Source organism: Epinephelus fuscoguttatus, linkage group LG15, assembly GCF_011397635.1.
Source record: "Epinephelus fuscoguttatus linkage group LG15, E.fuscoguttatus.final_Chr_v1".
Taxonomy (NCBI): Eukaryota; Metazoa; Chordata; class Actinopteri; order Perciformes; family Serranidae; genus Epinephelus; species Epinephelus fuscoguttatus.
In genome coordinates this window covers 500936-520384 of record NC_064766.1, presented here as the reverse complement: position 1 = coordinate 520384, position 19449 = coordinate 500936, and the positions used below count along the sequence as shown (strand labels likewise).

At 42.9% G+C, this 19449-nt stretch overlaps 1 protein-coding gene across 4 annotated transcripts in view; it reads right to left on the bottom strand.

Annotated features, from left to right (window-relative positions):
- The window catches only part of LOC125902820 (epidermal retinol dehydrogenase 2-like), a 199396-nt gene that overhangs the window by 155813 nt on the left and 24134 nt on the right, over positions 1-19449 (bottom strand). For all 4 annotated transcript variants that reach the window (XR_007451186.1, XM_049599449.1, XM_049599447.1 and 1 more), the window contains exons 3-4: positions 7460-7591; positions 5934-6033 (exon numbers count right to left, since the gene is read on the bottom strand). Coding sequence is in view for 3 of the 4 variants with exons in the window: in XM_049599449.1 (XP_049455406.1) it covers positions 5934-6033; positions 7460-7591 (232 nt within the window). In the remaining variant the exon portion in view is untranslated. The remainder of the gene's footprint in view (positions 1-5933; positions 6034-7459; positions 7592-19449) is intronic.

Below are 19449 nucleotides of genomic sequence, written 5' to 3'. Positions count from 1 at the left end.
TAATGTGTAGGTAGATTCATGTTATATGTATGGCAACAGTCTTGTTTAGAATGATAGCTGATGGAGAAAATATTAACCAGCTTAAAGACTTATGTTCTATTTATTGTGTGGCAAGTGGAAACAGCTGGCATATGACGCCTGCTTAGGGTGTGTAACTATCTTTATCTATGGAAGCCCATTTTCGCCAGTAATGGAAAAAAAGACATTGCTATTCCTAATCAAAATTGTGAGATAAAAAGTCATTATTACGCATGTAGCCTAGTTTTAAAATTAAATTGTGACATGTTGTCTTGTAAGGTGTGTGGCATCACAGTGGCTGCAGATGGGACAGAGGATGAGATGATTGGCTGTTTCAAGGCAGGACAACTAGTACACTGTGGTGTAGTCAATGTAAATATTGGTGTACAAAAACACCAAAAACTATTTTTACTGTTAATGTAAACGTTATTACTATAAATAATACAGTACTTTCTTTGTAATACTATATAGAAAATATTCATTTTTACTGTAAAGACACGTTTACATAAATATTTCTGCTGTTTAAATTAAAAAATACAGTATTCGTATTTGTCTGTAATCTGTATGTATGTAACATACAGTCACTGGCCACTTTGTGTACACCTGTGTAATCTAATGCAATCCAGTAAAATGACGATACCATGATTTTTTCCCTGAAGCTTATAAATTTTCGGTTATTGTTGACATCGTCTAGAATGTGGTGACTCTACTTTGTTTATTATTGAGGCCATAGTGAATGGTGGTGGTGTACTGAGGTGGCCTCCTAATTTTGTCTAATTGAGGAGGACAAAATATTAGGAACACTTTTAAATATATTGCACTCCAGTACACCAACACCACCCACTACGACCTCAACAATAAAGTAGAATAATCACTTTTCTGACAAAAGCTGAAAAAGTAAAAGCTTTGTAAACGTAGAATGTGTGGCAGAGCTGTTGTATTGACTTGTATTAGATTGCACAAGTGTACCTAATAAAGTGGCCAGTAAGCCCCACATTTACACCACCAATCCATGCCTGCTCTGGGTCTCCCCGCAGCCCCTGGTTGCTCAACAGCCTCAGCCCCTGAGACCATGCTGATCAAAAGTTATTGACCCTTTACAACCGGCGGGAGCACCCGCGATCCCATTTGCATATTGATATTTAAATGCAGGTAGAATTGCAACCAAATAAGATAGAGCAATAATTCTTTTTGCATTTAAAATCGGAGGAGTTACTCTAACTTACCATGCATTCATCATGTCCCAGAGTGCTGTTTCCTTGCACTGACAGGTTTGTAGAAAAACAGTAAAAAGCGCTAAGAACAAAAACATTATAATCCTGATCGCGGGTATTCACAGCACTTCTTATGTTGGACTAAACGTCATCACGTTGTGAGCATGAACTGTCATGTTACTTTCTTGCGTGTCTTTCTCGCGACACTACCCGCAACAACAAGGAGTGACGTCATTTCCCAGGAAATTCCTCTCTTTCTTCCGCAGTAAATATTTCTCTCAGCTTGCAGTCACACACTTGCTCTCGCTCTCGTTTTTTATTTTACTCTTTCACAACAACACTTAGACAGACACACACACACACACACACACACACACACACACACACACACACACACCAGACACTCACCACACACTCGCACACATATATTTATGGAACCGCAACAACCCGGACGTGCGAAACGGCTTTTCTCCCGGCGCGAAGCTTTCAAGCTAATTACAGCGTCGGCTGAAGATTCACTCCACTCATCTGGTCCGGATTCTGCCGAAAGCGGTGATGAAGCCGACCTCATCCAAGGGAGAGATCCTTCCTATGACATGTATGTATATATCCATGAAATATTGTTTGTTTATGAGTTAGAGTAAAGTAAAAAAAATATACATGTAACACAACTGAAAGCATTTTGCACTAAATACGTACCATTATTGTATTGCTCTCATGTTGAACACATCTAACACACTGTGTAACATCTGTACGCAGAGTTGACGATGATGAGGAGGAGGAAGTGGGGGGCTCTCCTCGCCCTGCACCCCAGAGGGAGGCAGAGCGGTCTCCAGCAAACAGAGGCTCCAGGTCAGAGACACTCCCTGGTGATGCAGCTGGCTGGAGAACCGAAAAGGAGCCTGACATCTTGCCACATGCCCTACCACATTTTCTGCCCAAAAGGAGGCCTGGTGTGCAGCCACCTCTACCACAGTATGTAAATAATATAAAAAATATTGCTCATCAGGGACAGGAACTGTCACAAGACCTATCACAGCTCCCCTGGTGCTATTGAAAAGTAATGTTTGACTTTGAACTTTGGTTGTTCTATTGTAAATAGTTTATTTTGATGTACATGTTGTATTTTTGCTAATTGTGCACAATGTGCATTTAACTTTCATTTTTGTCACATTTTATAAAAATGAGTGTATCTCAAAAATGAAGTTATGAAAACACTCAAAATAAATTTTCCGTGGTTTGAAAGGATTTTGTGCAACTTTTTTACATTTACAATTTTGAAGGATACAGCCATGATATTTCTGTATTTTAGAAAAATATGTGTAAAAACAAAAACTATTTTCATTTTTTTAGTGGTTTATTGCACTTTTTAGCAATTTCTTTCATTAGTATGGACATATGTCCACACATATTAAAATTTGGGATTTAAGGGTTGTATTGATGTATAGCATATTAAAATACTCCAATGGCCCTACAACAGGTAAAATTGTAAAGATATGCTCTGGCAGACTTGTTCTATGGTAGGTCATAAAGGGTTAAAAGCTTTTCTCTCTGTCAAGGGGTGTGGCTACTATGACGTTGCCCTCGCCACCAAATATGTTAGGCTTTTTGATGGCTTCACCGACATCATATTCAGATGAAATTGATACACAGGTCAAAAACGGCAAGCTCATACATCTCATAGGGGCGTCGCCCATGGGGGTGACAAAATGCCTCTATAGCGCCCCCTTGAAATTTTCAACATGCCCTTCCCATAGGGGGTATTCTGGAGTAGGAAGATGAAACATCACACCACATCAGGGTTAACTTACTCTGAGTTTTCACATAACCGCTTCAGTGATGCGCGCTGCTGCCCCCCCGCGTAGACGCGGGAGAGGGAGGGCCCGGTCACAGCTGCTTGCAGCTTTAATTATTATTATTATTCCAACATTTCATGTCCCAATTTCGCCCTTTTCCCAAATTTCAAAATGCTTCTAACTTTCCACATTAGTCCGGACGGATCCGAAATTCGATATTTTTGGGCGGTTGCACATGGTCAACGCGAAATGCCGAAATAGCACCCCCTACAAATTTTCAAAAACCCCTCCCCTTGGGGTTAACTTGTCATAAGCAAACGAAATTTGGTACGCACATGTATCATACCGAGACGCACAAAAAAGTCTCTTGATGTCATGGGAAAAATCCCAACAGGAAGTCGGCCATTTTGTTTTGAATTTTTTCATTACGGCGATTTCCACAACTTAAATTTGAACGAACTCCTCCTAGGGATTTCGTCTGATCGACTTCAAAGTTGGTACAGATCATCCTGACAACATGCTGATCATTAAAAGCTTTACTCTAAGTCAAGGGGCGTGGCCGCTAGGGCGTGACAAATTTTGTCGACTTTTCGTTTTCTTACCATCGAATTTCGAATGGCTCTCACGCCCACATACTTGATCTCAGCAGCTTCAAACTTGCTGGACATGATGATGGTTCCAACCCGAACGCCCCGATATGTTAATATCCCACCTTACTCATAGCGCCCCCCGGTGGTAAAAGGAAGTGACCAGTCTTTACTTTAACATGTACTAATGCCACAAACTTGACCGCATCAACTTCATTCCACTTCTAATGCATGCAGAACAAGTCGGTGAAGCTACCTTATAAAGGCGGTGAAGCTACATCTAATGGTGTCCGTGTGGCGGCGTGACGACTATCGATCCCTCGCCACTAAATACGTTTGGCTTTTGATGGCTTCAACAACCTCATCTCCCCATGAAAATTGATACACAGGTCAAGAATGGCGAGCTCTTGCATCTGATAGGGGCGTCGCCCATGGGGGAGACAAAATGCCTCTATAGCGCCTCCTTGAAATTTTCAAAACCCCCTTCCCATAGGGGTTTTTTTGGAGTAGGAAGATGAAAATTTGTACTTATGTGTATGTTGCCCAACCACACAAAAAAGTCTCTGCAATCAATGGTCTACTCCAAACAGCAAGTTGCCCATTTTGATTTAAACTTTTTATTTTGGCAGCGATTTTGCGATTTCCACAACTTTGTATTTGAACAAACTCCTACAGATTATGTCCAATCAACTTCAGATCTGGTACATATCATCCTGAGACAATGCTGATCAAAAGCTATTAAAAGCTTTTCTCTATGTCAAGGTGCGTGGCCGCTATGGCGCCGCCATATTTGATGCATCGCCATGCATATTCAAGCAACTCTCTCTCCCACATACTTCATCCTAACTGCTTCAAAATGTATGTACTTGACAAGAGACCTGCCCTGCACGCTTCCTATTCTCATACTCACTCTAACTCATAGCGCCCCCTTGTGGAAACAGTAAATGCCATATTTTTATATTGATAAACACCAATACCATGGTAACTGACCCAGAGTTTTAAGTTAGCTCTCAGTCTGGAACGGACAACCCAGAGTTTCCCTCATCTCAGGGTTAACTTACTCTGAGTTTTCACATAACCGCTTCAGTTATGTGTGCTGTTGGCCCCCTGCAGTGGGGCGGGAGAGTGAGGACCCGATCACAGCTGCTTGCAGCTTTAATTTAGGAATGACTTTGCTTGGATCCCTCTCTGGCACTCTGCTCGCAATATTATTTCTTTGAGGCCTCTGCCTTCTGTGTGTTTACTGTGTGCTGCCCAGAGCTTGAGTCATTCACATCACACCGCATATTTTTAAGACCCCAGTGAAGACTTGTTTACAATGTAGAATGTGTACCTAGAGAACAAAGGGTTCCAATACACATTGGATGGGAAATAAATCAGCTTATACAGCCTCTTACCTATCAATCAAAGAAAGCTGTAATTGGCTCTGACCAAAATCATTCAGCTGAGGTCATTTCTAAAGCTGTGTGCTCATCACACAGTTGTAATGAGCGAAAAAAAAAAAAAAAAAGAGCTGCGCACTTAACATCAGTCCAAAATCTTCTTAATTCTGGTGCGGTAGTCAGAGATGAAAGTCAAAAAATGGAAAATGACATCACACAGTTCACTGACCAGGGGACAGTATTTACAAGCAGAGTTGAAGCTACTCTGACGGACCCTTGAAACAGTCTCTGGACCCTGAATTCCTCCATGGATAATGGGCCAAAGTGCATTCATAACATTCTGAACAGATATGACATGGCCTTTACCCTGAACTATCACTAGGCTAACACAAGGCCACACAATGTTTCACACTTACATTTAGAGTCAACGATTAACCTGATCAGTATGTCTGTAGACTGTGGGAGGAAGTTGCAGGTCCTGGAAAAAACCAGCACTGACACAGGGACAACATGCAAACTCCACGCAGAAGGGCCCAACAGTCCAAACACAGAGGCCTTTGCTGTGAGGCAACAGTGCTGACCATATCCAATCCAATGCTGACAAAAACAGTGACGTGCTTGTCGTGACTGCAGCTGTGCAAGTTGATGTACAGATAAAGCTGAATCCACAGATTGCTGACGTCAGCGGTAAGCATACATAACTTACTACTGACAGGTTAGGACAAAACTAAACCAGACACCTGTTCCAAACAGAATTTGGCTAACATGGATACCATTACACACTGAATAAAGAAGGTGACAATAAAATGGCAGTCTGACCATTAGATTACCAATTTTCACCAGAGCTGTCAATTTTTTCTACAAAAAAAAAAAACTAATTTGAAAGCTGCTGTAACATAAGTGACATGCATGATATGATTAGGAGAAAAGACACACCTGCCAATCCATTGACTCCTATGAGTCCAGCAGAACTAGCAATGCTGACAAGATGGCCGTAATTGTTGGCAATCATGGCAGGAAGAAAGGCCTTGTAGGTCTGGGAGGAGAGACAAAACACAGAGAGCATGAAACCTAAACACAGATTTCATCATACAGTGAGAAGACAATTGACATCTACTGTCAGAGTACACTGACTGAGTACACTGTTCACTGATCATAGTCATTATCTTGATTTTTTTTTTACCAAAAAAAGGAAAATAAGAATTAAGGTCAAATTTAAGAAGAAAAAAAAAATCAATGTTTCTCAAGCTTTTCTGCATCTCACAGTCTTCATGAACAGATCAGCTTTGCTTAGTTGCCATTAGGGATGTAACAGTACACAGAAGTCATGCTTTGGTTCCTACCCCAGTTAATAAATCATGGTTTGATGCAACAAACAAATGCACGAGGATACATTTCTTTTCATTCATTTACAAAAGACAGCAAAACAATTGCCAAAGACAGACACAGTCCTGCTAGATGAGGTAACATTTTGGTAAACAATTTTCATAATAAATAAAAGGAACTTTTCAAACACTTGTGTATTACACTGTACAAACACTCTTCTCAAAGTGAAATTTTACTAATATACCAAAATATACAGAGTGGTAGAAAACTAAACTTGGGCTCCATGTAGGTTTTTTTTTTTCCCTGTCCCTGTAATTGGCACATCCTGGTTAAACGTGGCTGGCATGTTGGATGAGTTTCAATTCACATCCCCAACAACAGCTAAGCAGCAGTAACACACTGTCTTCATCACGACTCAACGTACAACTTGCTGTTGTAATTGGGCCTACGGGTTCCCACTTTACCATTTCATTTGAGCTCACCCATAGTTAGCTGACTTGCATGCCAATCTGCTTGTTGTGCTAACCTTATTTTATGTTGCTATGGCTAAAAGTTTCCAGGTGGAACTCACGCTTGTGAAATTTGATTTATTAACTGCATCAATCTCCATACTGTATATTCTGCATGCATCAAACCGTGAACCCCTGTACCATGACAGCACAGCACAAATACACAAACTGTTACAGTCCTGGTTGTCATCATGTGACCCAACTATAGAACTCTGGTCATGTGATATGAAGACTGAGAGTTTAAAGTGCTGGAAAAAAACCTAGTGAGTGGACCAAACTACCATTTTAGAGGTCAAGAATAAATATTCATCTTTATTTTATATTTCTCAAATGTGCTGATTCATCAAACTATTAAAAATAACTAAAAACATATATTATAACATACAGTATAAACTGTACAATCATTTTGGTGGAGCACTACAGCCTCCATATACAACATTTTCACAAAGAAATGAAGAGAAATGCTAAATGACTAAAGAAAATAACTATCTCCAATATTGACTGGTCTGCCGCTAAACCTTTATGTTCAATCAAAAAAGAAAAAAAAAGTCTCAGTGAGAATTCATTAGGATCCAAAGCTAAGCTGTAGAGGAATATTTTAGTGATTGTCTGCTGTGTCTGACTTACCCAGAAGTGAGCCATAGTGTTGACCTCCATTGTCTTCTCAATCAGGGAATCAGGAGCATCCATGAACTTCTTTCCTGTCACAATTCCAGCATTGTTGACCAGAATACTGACGTCACCCACCTCTCGCTTCACCTGCACATAGCAAAGGAAAATGTCTGTCATAAATGATGACATTTAATATATTCCCAAGGGCAGACACATCTCCCAAATATGCACATTTCTGCTTGAAATGTTACCAAGTGTTGAAAAATGACTCGTATGACTTGAGGTCAATTCACAGCCTTTTGCCCTCACAGCCTTTCGCAGGTTTTTTATTGAAGACACAGTAAGTAAGTAAGTAAGTAAATTTTATTTATATAGCACTTCTCACAGAGAGGACTCACAAAGTGCTTCACAAGATAAAATACAAAAAATACAATAACAGAAACAATGCAAAACACACAAAAACAAATAAAAAGTAAAGTGCAGCGAAATACAGAGATGATACAATGGACAATTAATGGAACGCATGCCTAAACAGATGTGTTTTTAACTGCTTTTTAAAAATGTCCACGGAAGAGGCCGCTCTCAGCTCATGAGGTAGTGCATTCCACCATTTAGGTGCTAAAGGCTCTATCACCTTTCGTCTTTAATCTTGTGTGAGGGACAGTAAGTAGGTGGCCGTCAGCGGACCGCAGTGACCTGACAGGACAGTGAAAGGACACCAGATCCGTCAAATATGCAGGTGCTTGACCATGGAGTGCTCTGTAAGTGATGGTTAGAATCTTGTGCTGGATCCTGAAATTAACAGGGAGCCAGTGCAGGGATGCCAGGACTGGAGTGATGTGAGTGCACTTATGAGATCTGGACAGAAGCCTGGCGGCAGCGTTCTGGACTAGTTGGAGGTGGTCTAATGAAGTTTTATTGAGACAGGTGAAAAGAGAATTACAGTAATCCACACGTGAGGAAATAAAAGCATGGATGATCATTTCTAGCTCGGAATAAGTTAACATGGATCTGAGTTTGGAAATGTTTTTGAGGTGGAAAAAGCAAGGACGAGTGACAGTTTTGATGTGGTCATCGAAGAGCATGGCCTGATCAAATGTGACCCCAAGGTTTCTCAACTTGGGGTGCACATTTGCACTGAGGGACCCTAAGCAGCTGGCCACTTTGGATGCTGAGGCGTCAGGTGCAATAATTAAAATCTCAGTTTTAGCTGCGTTCAACTGAAGGGAGTTAGAAGACATCCAGTCCTTAATTACATTCATACAATCATACAGTGAGTCAATTCTATCGGTCCTATCAGGGTTAAAAGAAAAATATAACTGGAGGTCATCTGCATACATATGGTATGAGATACCTTCAAAATTGCTGATGACATCTCTGAGAGGGAGCATGTATAGCGTAAAGAGGATAGGCCCAAGCACTGAACCTTGCGGCACCCCGCAAGAAAGTGCGGCAAACTCTGATTTATGAGGGCCAACAGCCACAGAAAAGGATCGATCAGACAGATAGGATTTAAACCAATGAAGGGCGGTCCCTGAGATGCCTACCCTGTCCCTCAGCCTGTCTAAAAGGATGTGGTGATCAACAGTGCCAAAGGCTGCACTGAGATCAAGCAGAACCAGGATAGTGGATTTACCAGCATCGGAGGCCATCATGATGTCACTGGAGACCCTGAGAAGAGCAGTTTCTGTGGAATGTAACTGACGGTAACCGGACTGAAATTTATCTAAGATATTGTAACTGTTCAACACTGTCACTAACTGGTTTGCAACTGCTTTTTCTAGAATCTTAGATACAAAGGGCAACTTGGAAATGGGCCAGAAAACATTTTTCAGCAAAGTTGTGAGCAGGCTATCCAGCGGACTAGAAGAGATCTTCATAGTGCACACAAGATCTGCTAAGTCTTGTAAGGAGACAAGTGAGAAATTATCAATAATTGACTGTTGTTTGGGAGGATCAGGAAGGGAGGAGGAGGAGGGTGTTATACTGGCCTTGACACTGGCAACCTTATTCATAAAGTACATTAAAAAATTGCTACAGTCCTCATCAGAGGACACAGGTAGAGCAGGCGGTTGCGCACCAGTAATGCTACTTATAGTGTCAAAAATGACCTTGGGATTTCTCTTGTTGGAGATGATGAGATTTTTAAAATAAGAGGCTCTGGCCACCCTAAGAACAGAATTGGATTCAGCTAACAGTTCTTTAAAATAAAGACGATGTACATGAAGCTTGGTTGATTTCCACAAGCGCTCAGCTCTCCGACATTTACGACGAAGGCAGCGGATCTCGTCGTTCAGCCAGGGAGTGGGATTAGCTGCGGGGATAGTTCGAGGCTTTAAAGGAGCAATCTTATCAAGAATAGCAGAGCAGTGTGAGTTAAAAGTTAAAACTTTGGAGTCAACATCAAGACTGAAGCTCCCAGAACCTTCAGTCTGACATCGCCTCCATTGAAGGCAATTTACAAGGGGGAGGGAATTTGATTTTTCCCTAACCAATCAGTAGAGATCAACGACTCACCCAGAATCTGACGTCATTAGTATCCATGCCTCGGGGGTGCCGAAAACAAGCGAGCATTGCCCGTTTAAAATGTCTCCGTCGTCGTGCACGCCCAGCTGCATCGCTGTTAAATCCAGTTTAGCAGCTTCCTTAATTTGGTCCTCCATTAACGCGAGTAGTGGCGAAATACCTCGATAGCATCGTTAATGTGGTCTGTAGGATCTGTAGCGGTCGCCATTGTTGCTATCCTCACCAGTTACCCACCGGCATACAGCTTGACATCAGCGTGGCACTGATTGGCTAATTGCTAGACCCACCCCCACCCCCGGCGTTCATTGGTCCGTCCATCATCTGGACGAGATTAATCGCAAATTCATTGAAGTATGCCAGACCAGAGATGCAAGCCTACTCAGTTGAGTGGGCGGGGTCTATGGTCTGGAACCCGGCTAGGCATAGCTCCTTCATGGACACATAATCTTCATCCCTTTGCCAGGTCTTGGTGAAAAATATGAAATCTAAATCTCTAGCGATGAAAAAATCATTCAGCATGAATGATTTGTTATTGATCGAGCGAACATTCAACAATGCCAGCTTAAGAGACTTGGGACCAGCTTTGCAGACAGATGATTTTGACAGTGGTTGTGGGTTGTGTGGTTTTGACTTTTGTGATGTCTGTTGTTCATTACTACAAGTATGAAGGTGGGAATTTGTGGGACAGTAGAGACTAGCCCAGTAGTTGGGGCAATAGGAAAGCAGAAGGGATTGTCTGTAGAGGTTAGTGGCAGCTGGAGCCTGTAGGGGGAGCTGCGGGAGGCAATGTCTATAGAATGCTCCGTAGAAGAAGAGGCAGGCACTGAGAAGGGGGTGTGGCACGTAAACAGTCACGCATGTGTGAGTGGCGTTGTGTGTACAGTATGCTGTATGTTGGCTGCTAACACACGGCTTCCTAACTTGATCGGGTGAAGTTCGTCATGTCGATAAAAGGAGGGGCGGTTCCAAAATAAGTTAAAATTGTCTATGAAATAAAACCCGTGTATATTGCAGGCGGTTCGGAGCCAAGACTGGAGTTGAAGGAGCCGACTGAACCGCTCTGTGCCGAGGCCGAGTGTGGGAAGAGGGCCGCTGATGAAGATTGACATCCCGCAGTCTTTTAAGGCAGAAAACAGACTGTTAAAATCGCTCTTTAGCAGCTCAGACTGACCCCGGACCACGCTGTTGGTTCCGATGTGCAAGATCAGATATTTAATGGAGTGTGGAAATGATTGCAGTAGGTCCGGGAGTTTATCTCTGATTTTTGTGACAGTGGCTCCTGGAAAACAGTGGGTGGTGGAATTAAAAAAGCGAATGTTCCTGGTTATGGAGTCACCCACTATGGCGGTGGTTGGAGGGAACAGTGGCCGAGGACGAGGGGGTGAGCGCCACTACTCTGTGGGGACTGTTTGCGGAGTGTGCGGAGAGGTCACAACCTCAGCGGTGGCTGGGGGCTCACACAACCCTTCACGGCATGGAAGACCACCGGAGCATCCCGCCCTGAGAGCAGCCTCCTTCACGATCCGGCGCCTGGAGGAGGAGGTCGCGGACCTGAACGGGGGTCCCGAAACAGACCCCACAACCCCCGGGCTGCTGGCAGTGAATCAGTCGAAGGGCAAACAGGAGGAGAATGGACAGTTTGCAGCAGAGGGAATTCCTCAACAGGGAATTCCTCAACACTCAAGATGTTATATCTGTTCTCCAGTTGGAGCTCACAAGGTGGAGCATGTATCGGGCTGGACCTCGCTCGCTTTTTTCCATGTACTGTGGACCATGGCTCTTGGTTGGGAGTGGAGTTGTTAGTTCTGAACCTCGGATTTGGACTGAAGGTGAAAGTAGCTAAAGTTGCACTGCTGCTCGCCCATTTAGGCTTGGCCCCCAGCAGCCGCCACGGGTCCTCCGCCGGAGGATGTGGGGCTGCAACTGAGGAGGCTGGCCTGGATGTCGCTGAGGCAGCTGGATCATCAGCTCGGAGCTGAGGAGCCGAGGCTGACCGCTGAGCTGGGGCCAAGCCACTGGGGTTGGGATCTGCTGTATCCATGGAGCTGGGACCAAGTTCTGGGATGGTTGAGTCCAGATCCACAGGATTGCCAGGGGGACCGGGACCTGGAGCGACAACGGAGTCAAGCCGCGCCTCTTCATCCCTGATCCAGTAGAGGTTGGAAATGCGCTGCTCCAGCTCCGCGATCTTCTGGGTTTTGTGGATACAGCTGTCACAGTGGTGTGGAGAGGTGAGTGGAGCCATGGGGGGCAGATGGGGTAGCCAAGGAAGCAGAAAACAAACTCCGGCAGCAACGGTCTAATGCGTAATGACGTGATTATATTTGCCAGAAAGCTACATTCTCAAGTTTTTTGTCTTTTTTTTTTTTGTTTTTTTTTTTTTGTTTTGTTTTGTTTTTTTTAGCCGTTGGTATGAGCCACAGTAAAAACTTAAAAACTTACAAACTTACGCATGGGGACTCCAAAAGTGTGTTGACTCAGATCAGGGTGGGTTGGGGTCCGGTAGAAAGCAGGACTTACCGGCGCGTAGAGGTGAATGAGTGTCCGGGAGAAACCAGTGAGTTTCGCCAGGTAGCTGCAGTCACTCCCATGTCAAGAAAATGGCACAGAAGGTGTAAAAAGGCTTCTGGGGTGGCCGAAGTGTTCACGGGGACTTTCACTCTCAGGCAGGCAGTATCATTGTAGTTAATCCAGTTGTAGAGCAGAGAAAAACTAGATTGTTGCTAAAAGTTAGCGAAACGCTAATGAAGTTTGGGGTGCGGCTGTGTCACCAGTCACCCGTGTCCAAAAAGCTCAAAATCCACCGATCAAGAACACGAGATCGGCCATCCAGCCAAACGAACAGACTTTAAACAAATAAAATCTTAAAAGTAGTTCATTAGACGTGGCATAAAACTGGTTTAAAGTTATAAATAAAGAGCCAAGGTGATGGAGGACGCCGACTCAAGCAGGAAGCGGAAGGCGGCAAAACTCTGTGTGATGACGTAAGCAATGATGACGTAAGCAGTCTCTTGGCGCAGGCTGTAGCTTACAACTTCACATACGGCAACAATAAGACAGCCCCGTAGAGCACTTCACCGAACACACTTATACTCCCCCTCAGATAAACATCATACATAACTTTCTGTGTGTGTACAGATGCAGCCACTTCAAATTTCCCACGCCTTCCGGATGCCTGCCAATGTCCAGCAACTTCCAGCCAAATACCATTCCCCACCCCACCTCTCTGGGGGTGTGCCTAGATTCCACAGTAACACGCCCATTTATTCAATTACAAGATGTCACCATGAGATGGCGCTTCCCTCACAGAAACACAAAAACTAACAAAGGTTTAGACGTACTTGTACTTTACCTAGTAGTATTTCCATTCTATGCTACATTATTAATGTACTCCACTGTCTCAGATGTAAATATTACGCTTTTATTGCACTACTTCTATCTTAACTCTTTACCCCATAAAATGCCTAATAGAACCACCGTTATAGAACATTCTAAGGCTACCCACGGAATTATTTGAATAAAATAATTAAATCTCGCCAAATGATCATAAATAAATGTCACACTCCACCAACCTACAACCTATATCTTTAGAAACTTGAGGCTCTAAACTATCTATTTATGAGGATTTCAATAGGTTTATTCATTTGTCATCACCATTTAAAAACTTACATTTTTTTAAAGTGGCGTTTCGTTTTGTTAAAAATAAATTATACTTTGTATCAAATATATACATGTTCTGAACTTTTTATCCACAACAAATATTAAAATATATTTGCCAAATTATTGAAATATGTAACATATCACCAAGTTTGGCACAGAGCAGTTTAAAACCCATTTTACTTTTGACTGTATTTGATTTTTTTTTTTTTCATTAAAAAAAAAAAAAAAAAAAAATCCAAACAAAAAGTTGTTGGGGAGTTTTTCCTTACCCGCTGTGAGGGTCCTAAGGACAGAGGGATGTCGTATGCTGTAAAGCCCTGTGAGGTAAATTGTGATTTGTGATATTGGGCTTTATAAATAAAATTTATTAATTGATTGATTGATTGTTTATTTGGAAAAACGTCATTTAAACTCTGTTTTTAGCCTCATTATAGCCTGTAGCTCTAACTGCCTCCGTGTACACTGCGCTGACGTGTGTGCGCTTGCGCGAGACCGTGAGACATGGGCACCGCCTTCATGTGTGTTCACGTGCTTTCGCTGGTCTCGCGCCCAAGCCAGCACACGTGAGCACGTTCCACAGAGAGGCAGTTTGAGCTACAGGCTACAACGAGGCTAAAAACAGAGTTCAAATGATGTTTTTTATGTCGGGGCTTCAGGACACTTGGATCACTACGCAGGAGCAGTATGGAGATATTTTGTGGTTTCAATTATGTGTTCTTGGACGTTTTAATCTGGGTCGCCGTCAGCCATTAGGTGTGCGGTTGTGCTGCTACTCACTTAACCCTCAGATCTCCGTAAGTGTTGTGAGGACTCTAAAACTTCACCAGAGCCTCCCTCGGCATATGGGTGAGTAGATAATGGCTGAATTTTCATTTTTGGGTGCACAATCCCTTTAAGGATTTAAGGGGAGGCCTCATATGTCATCATTATGGGGAAAAGGGTTAAAGATTTAGTTTGGCCTATTAGTTACAGTACTTTGTACAATAATATAAATTTGTTGCTAAGTTATATTATTACAGGTTACAATAAGCCACCCAGCAGTATTTAAGTTATTAAAATGACCACCTTTATCTGCTGCAGCATCAATGTTATAAACACATTAGTTATTAAGAAAAACCTAAAATTTTGTTACAACTGGCCCAGGTCTTCCGTATCTGAAAATACTGAGTTAGTCTCTCAGAATAATGAGAAACGTTCTGAAAATAACTTGGTGCCTGAAAATAATTACTTAAATCATTTAGAAAAAGTTGCTCATTAAGAGACTTAGATTTTAAAATAACATTAACATTAATTAAAAGACAAAATCATTTTTTTAGTTTATAATGTGAAGAATTGTAAAATGTCCCTGTTACGAGGTAGTTTAGACATCGACAGTGATGATGTGTTGGTGACTGTTTGCATCAAAAGTTCGTATAGCCCACTTAATGTGATGATCTGAGTGACTGGGAAACCTATTCAGATGGAAATACTCACCAATTCAGAAGGAATGAAAAGGTTCATGGTAATGCTAATTATGTGTTTGAGCTCTCTCACCTTCCAAGATAAACAGGACCACATTATGTCGCATTAGTGAAAGTACTTCACTCCTTTTCAGTTAAGCTCTGCAGGCTACGTGCAGCTTCACTGTCGTTGCGGCTACACTTAAGGATGAAATGCCAATTTCAGCCTGTGATCTCTCACTAACTGACTGACAGCCTCATCGAAGTGACATTTTACAATACTTCATATTTAAAACTAACGAAATTCATTAGTTTAGTGACATTTTACAATTCTTCCACTGTTGTGTCTCCCTCCATCCGTCTCTCCCTCAATCACCTTTCCCCCATCTGATTCTCCGTCACTTATGTCCTGAAGCATCTCCAGAGCTTGTTCGACATTCTTCCATTTTCTCTGGTTCATAATTAGGCTACACGATCCAAATCCCTCTCTTTTCCTCTTTCCTGTCTGTCTGTCTGTCTGCCTATCAAAACTAGCTTGCATTTCACAGAGAAATGTTAGAGTTTTATTGTGACCAATTTACAAGCATTTGGAAATAGCAGGGGGGGTAAAAATGACTCCTTGGCTAGTGTTAATAAATTGTAATAAAGATTTTATCACAGATTCCTCTTGCACCAGATCTTGTTTAGACATAGAGCGACAGATCAATGAGGTGAAGCCGTGCTGCGTGAGGGAGGCAGAGCACGTACAGAGCGTTGTACAATCCCAACGTCAAAATGATAATTAAAAAAGAAAATATCTTTGTAATCATTTCCAAGGCATGGCTGGGCAGTATGACAAAATTTTCCTATCACATTTTTAAAAAATATCATATCGGTTTCACGGTATTTGACGGTATTTTGCTCATGTTCGGCCCACTTGACATGCTGCTGTGTTATGCTATGGCCTATTCAAGTGCCGGAATTTGTTATAAACGTGACAACGCCTGAACGCAACACAGGCTCCGCTCCATTAGTGCCGTGCTCGGACTCAGGACGGGTCAGCTTCAGTCAGGAAAATGTGGCCCGAGCCGTGCTCTAGTGTGCTCACCTGTGTATGTGTGTGTGCTCGCGCATTGGACGAAACTCCGCCGTGCACGATACAGAGAGCAGAGGAGAAATGTAAACAGCGGAGCGCCGCTGCTGGCTGCATATAGGGGGAACACTGCTCTTTTTGGTATGAGTTCTTCTGGGTCATCTTGTGCAGTTGCATCGCTTTCAGGACTCTCCGGCAGCTATTCTCGCCTCTAAACTTTTCTCTATTCTCTCATTCTCGCCGGCTCTAGCGGCGGTGCAGCTGTGAAATGGGTACCCACTGAAACACTTTCCTGCCGCGCACGTTCCAGACGTTGTTTGGGCTATTCACCAGTATTGCGGAAAATGAAAAATTCATACCATAACGACAATAAATACTGGTTTTTCGTAACAAACCGGTATACCACCCAGCCCTAATTTCCAATATTCACAAGCTGTTTTTATCTTACGAAAGATTCTGCTTCAGTCCATATTTGTTGGCGTGTAGTCTTTGAAAAACAACATTCTTGCTGAGGTTAAAAAAATCCTCGTCTTTCGCACATTCTGTAAACAGAGTGGGGTGGTCTAACAGCAATCTAACAGCACCATAAATTACATTTCCATACACGATATTACTATATCTATTACAATATGACATTATCATCATTACCACTGCAGATAAACTCAGCCACCAAGACTAATGATTCAAACGCAGTTTTGTTCTTGCAGTACTATCACTCGGTTCCCAGCCATATATATTAATTTTCATGCAACTCTTTTGAATAACAACGCTGAAGCATAATATTTATGGCCTATGACATGGTAGCCTGATAATCATTAAATATGCTCTGTGTGGGTCTCTCAGTAATAAGAGGCGCAGTAAACCTCTTCAGCTTCCACACTGCTCCTCCTGGTGGATAGACAGACCATTGCAACTGGTTTCTACAAATTGAATTTAGGGGCCTTACCAGTCAGCCCCATATTCTCTACGTCATCCCGGGGAATCTCATTAGAGCTACGAGCCCGGCCAGGTGACGACAGGGACCTGTCACGTATCGGTCAGGGCTCCACCACTGGCCAAAAAGAAATTTGAAGTGGCTGCATCTCTATGTGTGTGTGTGATTTTCTGCCGTTTCCAGAACACTTAGCTTCATCTTACTTGGCGTTTTACCACACTTTGTTCTGCCAACGACATCTTTTTCCCCCATCACAATGTTTCTCCATCAGATTTTTTGCCAGGTCACTCTGTTCTAAGACATCTCCCCATAGTGAGACCATTCAGGGTTGCTCAATTTTAGTAAACATGTTTTGTTTCTAACTTGACCTTTAGGGTCAAGTATTTATAGGCCTTTTTGCCACCACACCAGCAGAAGACTGTTGAACCCATGGACTTGGGTTGTTGGCACCGTACATGAAATGTCTTAACACCAGCTATGAACACCTATACTAAGCAGGCACTAGCCCCTTTTACACTGCCAGATTTTCCGCAAATGTTGGGCCGTTTTGCCAGCAAGCTGCAAGCGTTGGGACACACAGAGCCGGATTGGCGAGTTTATCAAAGGTGCCCAATTTTCCGCCGCATAGGGTAGTCATATTGGAGGAACCCTTTTAGTTTAAAAAGACGAAGGCGGCCTTCTGCAATGGGAGGGGCTGTTGAAGACTTGTGGGAGGAGCTGTTGATGACGCCGCATGTGCGACCCACTGGCGGTGGATAAACAGGAAACAGCTGATAGCAGGAATTAGCGAGCAGCTAGTAGCAAGAGGGAAACGCAAACCTGACAGACACTGTAAAGATAAGCAACTGAAGAGTCAAGGAATTGCGCGCCCTCCTCGCCCTTGCAAACGAAGAGGCCATTAACCGTCAGATGACAGGAACGGTGAAGAACGGGCTGACTTACGAGAGAATTGCAGGGGAACTGACTAGCCGCGGCTTCCCTCCCAAGTCACTGTTTACATCACATGCTGAGCTATACGTTTGGTAACTTGCTCACGCCCCGAATTGCCCCAAAAAAGGCGCATTCTGTATAAACAAAAGTAGGTAGGCAGCATTTTGCTACACTCCCCAATTTTGTTTTTATACTGCCAGTGCTGAAAGAAGACTGATTGGGCTTTCTTGCAAATTTGCACAATTCCTGTTTAAAAAGGGCTTATGATTGATATGCTCATTCTAGTTTGGAATAATGATAACATGTCTGTAGCTCAGTCGCTAAGTGCAACCCCCTTTAAAAGTTAAACAGCAAAAGAACGTGTCTCCATTGGCATCATACCCTGAAAACCCAACACATAGAGAAATTAATGACAAACTGGACCTGCAAGTATGCACCTGTCTATTGACAATTTGCAGCATCTCCAGGAATATGGGTCAAAAGCTCAGAAATCCAGAGAAGCCCAAGTTAAAGGTCACACATACAGTAGCCTATGTTATTTGGCCCTGTATCCACAGTGATGCAAAGTCTTCAAATTTAGAACAGAAAGTCCTTTGAAGGCTGAAGATTTTATACGTCTTCATTTCTAATCGGCACTGAAGACACCAGCCAAGCATTTCAGTGGAAGCAAGAAAAGCTGAGCTTTAAGAACACTATGATGTAAGCCTGGTTTGCATCTCATATTGGTGCGGATGTTTCCAGCTGCCTCTCTGTCAGCACTACCAAATTTGTGCAACATCTAGGCTCTTATGTCTATTTTGCAAGTGTTGGTGGCGTTTTTTGTGATTGGCTTTGTGCGGTGGTGGCGTGTGGCTGTGTGTTTCCTCATCAGCATGAGGAAAAACTCACCAGTCTGTCAAAAACTGTCAAACTCTCCTCCTGCTGACATCTGAGAGCTACCTGCTAGCTGCCAGGTTGACGTTTTCAAATATAAGTATCAGTAAACATTAAGGAAAAGATTGAGAAGATGGGCACCAGCTGAACTAGCATCCTGCTAGCTATTGTACTCTATCAGTGCTCCATATCTGATGGAGCACCGTGCTCCATATCTGATGGAGAACCGTGCTCCATCAATTTCCAACAAAATATCAGAAACTGTATTATCCTTTGATTGACTGAAACTTGGCTAAATCCTGGAAAGCGCCATTCAACCAGGTGACTCTTTTTCTACATGCCGATCTGACAGAGCAGAGGACTCCGGTAAGAGAAGGAGACGAGAGGAGGCATGTGCTTTACGGTGATTAAGCACTGGTGTGATGGTGGGAATGTGAGGTGCTGTCACTGCTATACACTGTTCGGACGAAAAGCAAACACGCGGATCATCTTGTTGAGGTCAGAAACCATGGATTACCAGAACCATCTGGAAACATGGACGATTATAAAGCAGCAGCCAACAATCAAAGAA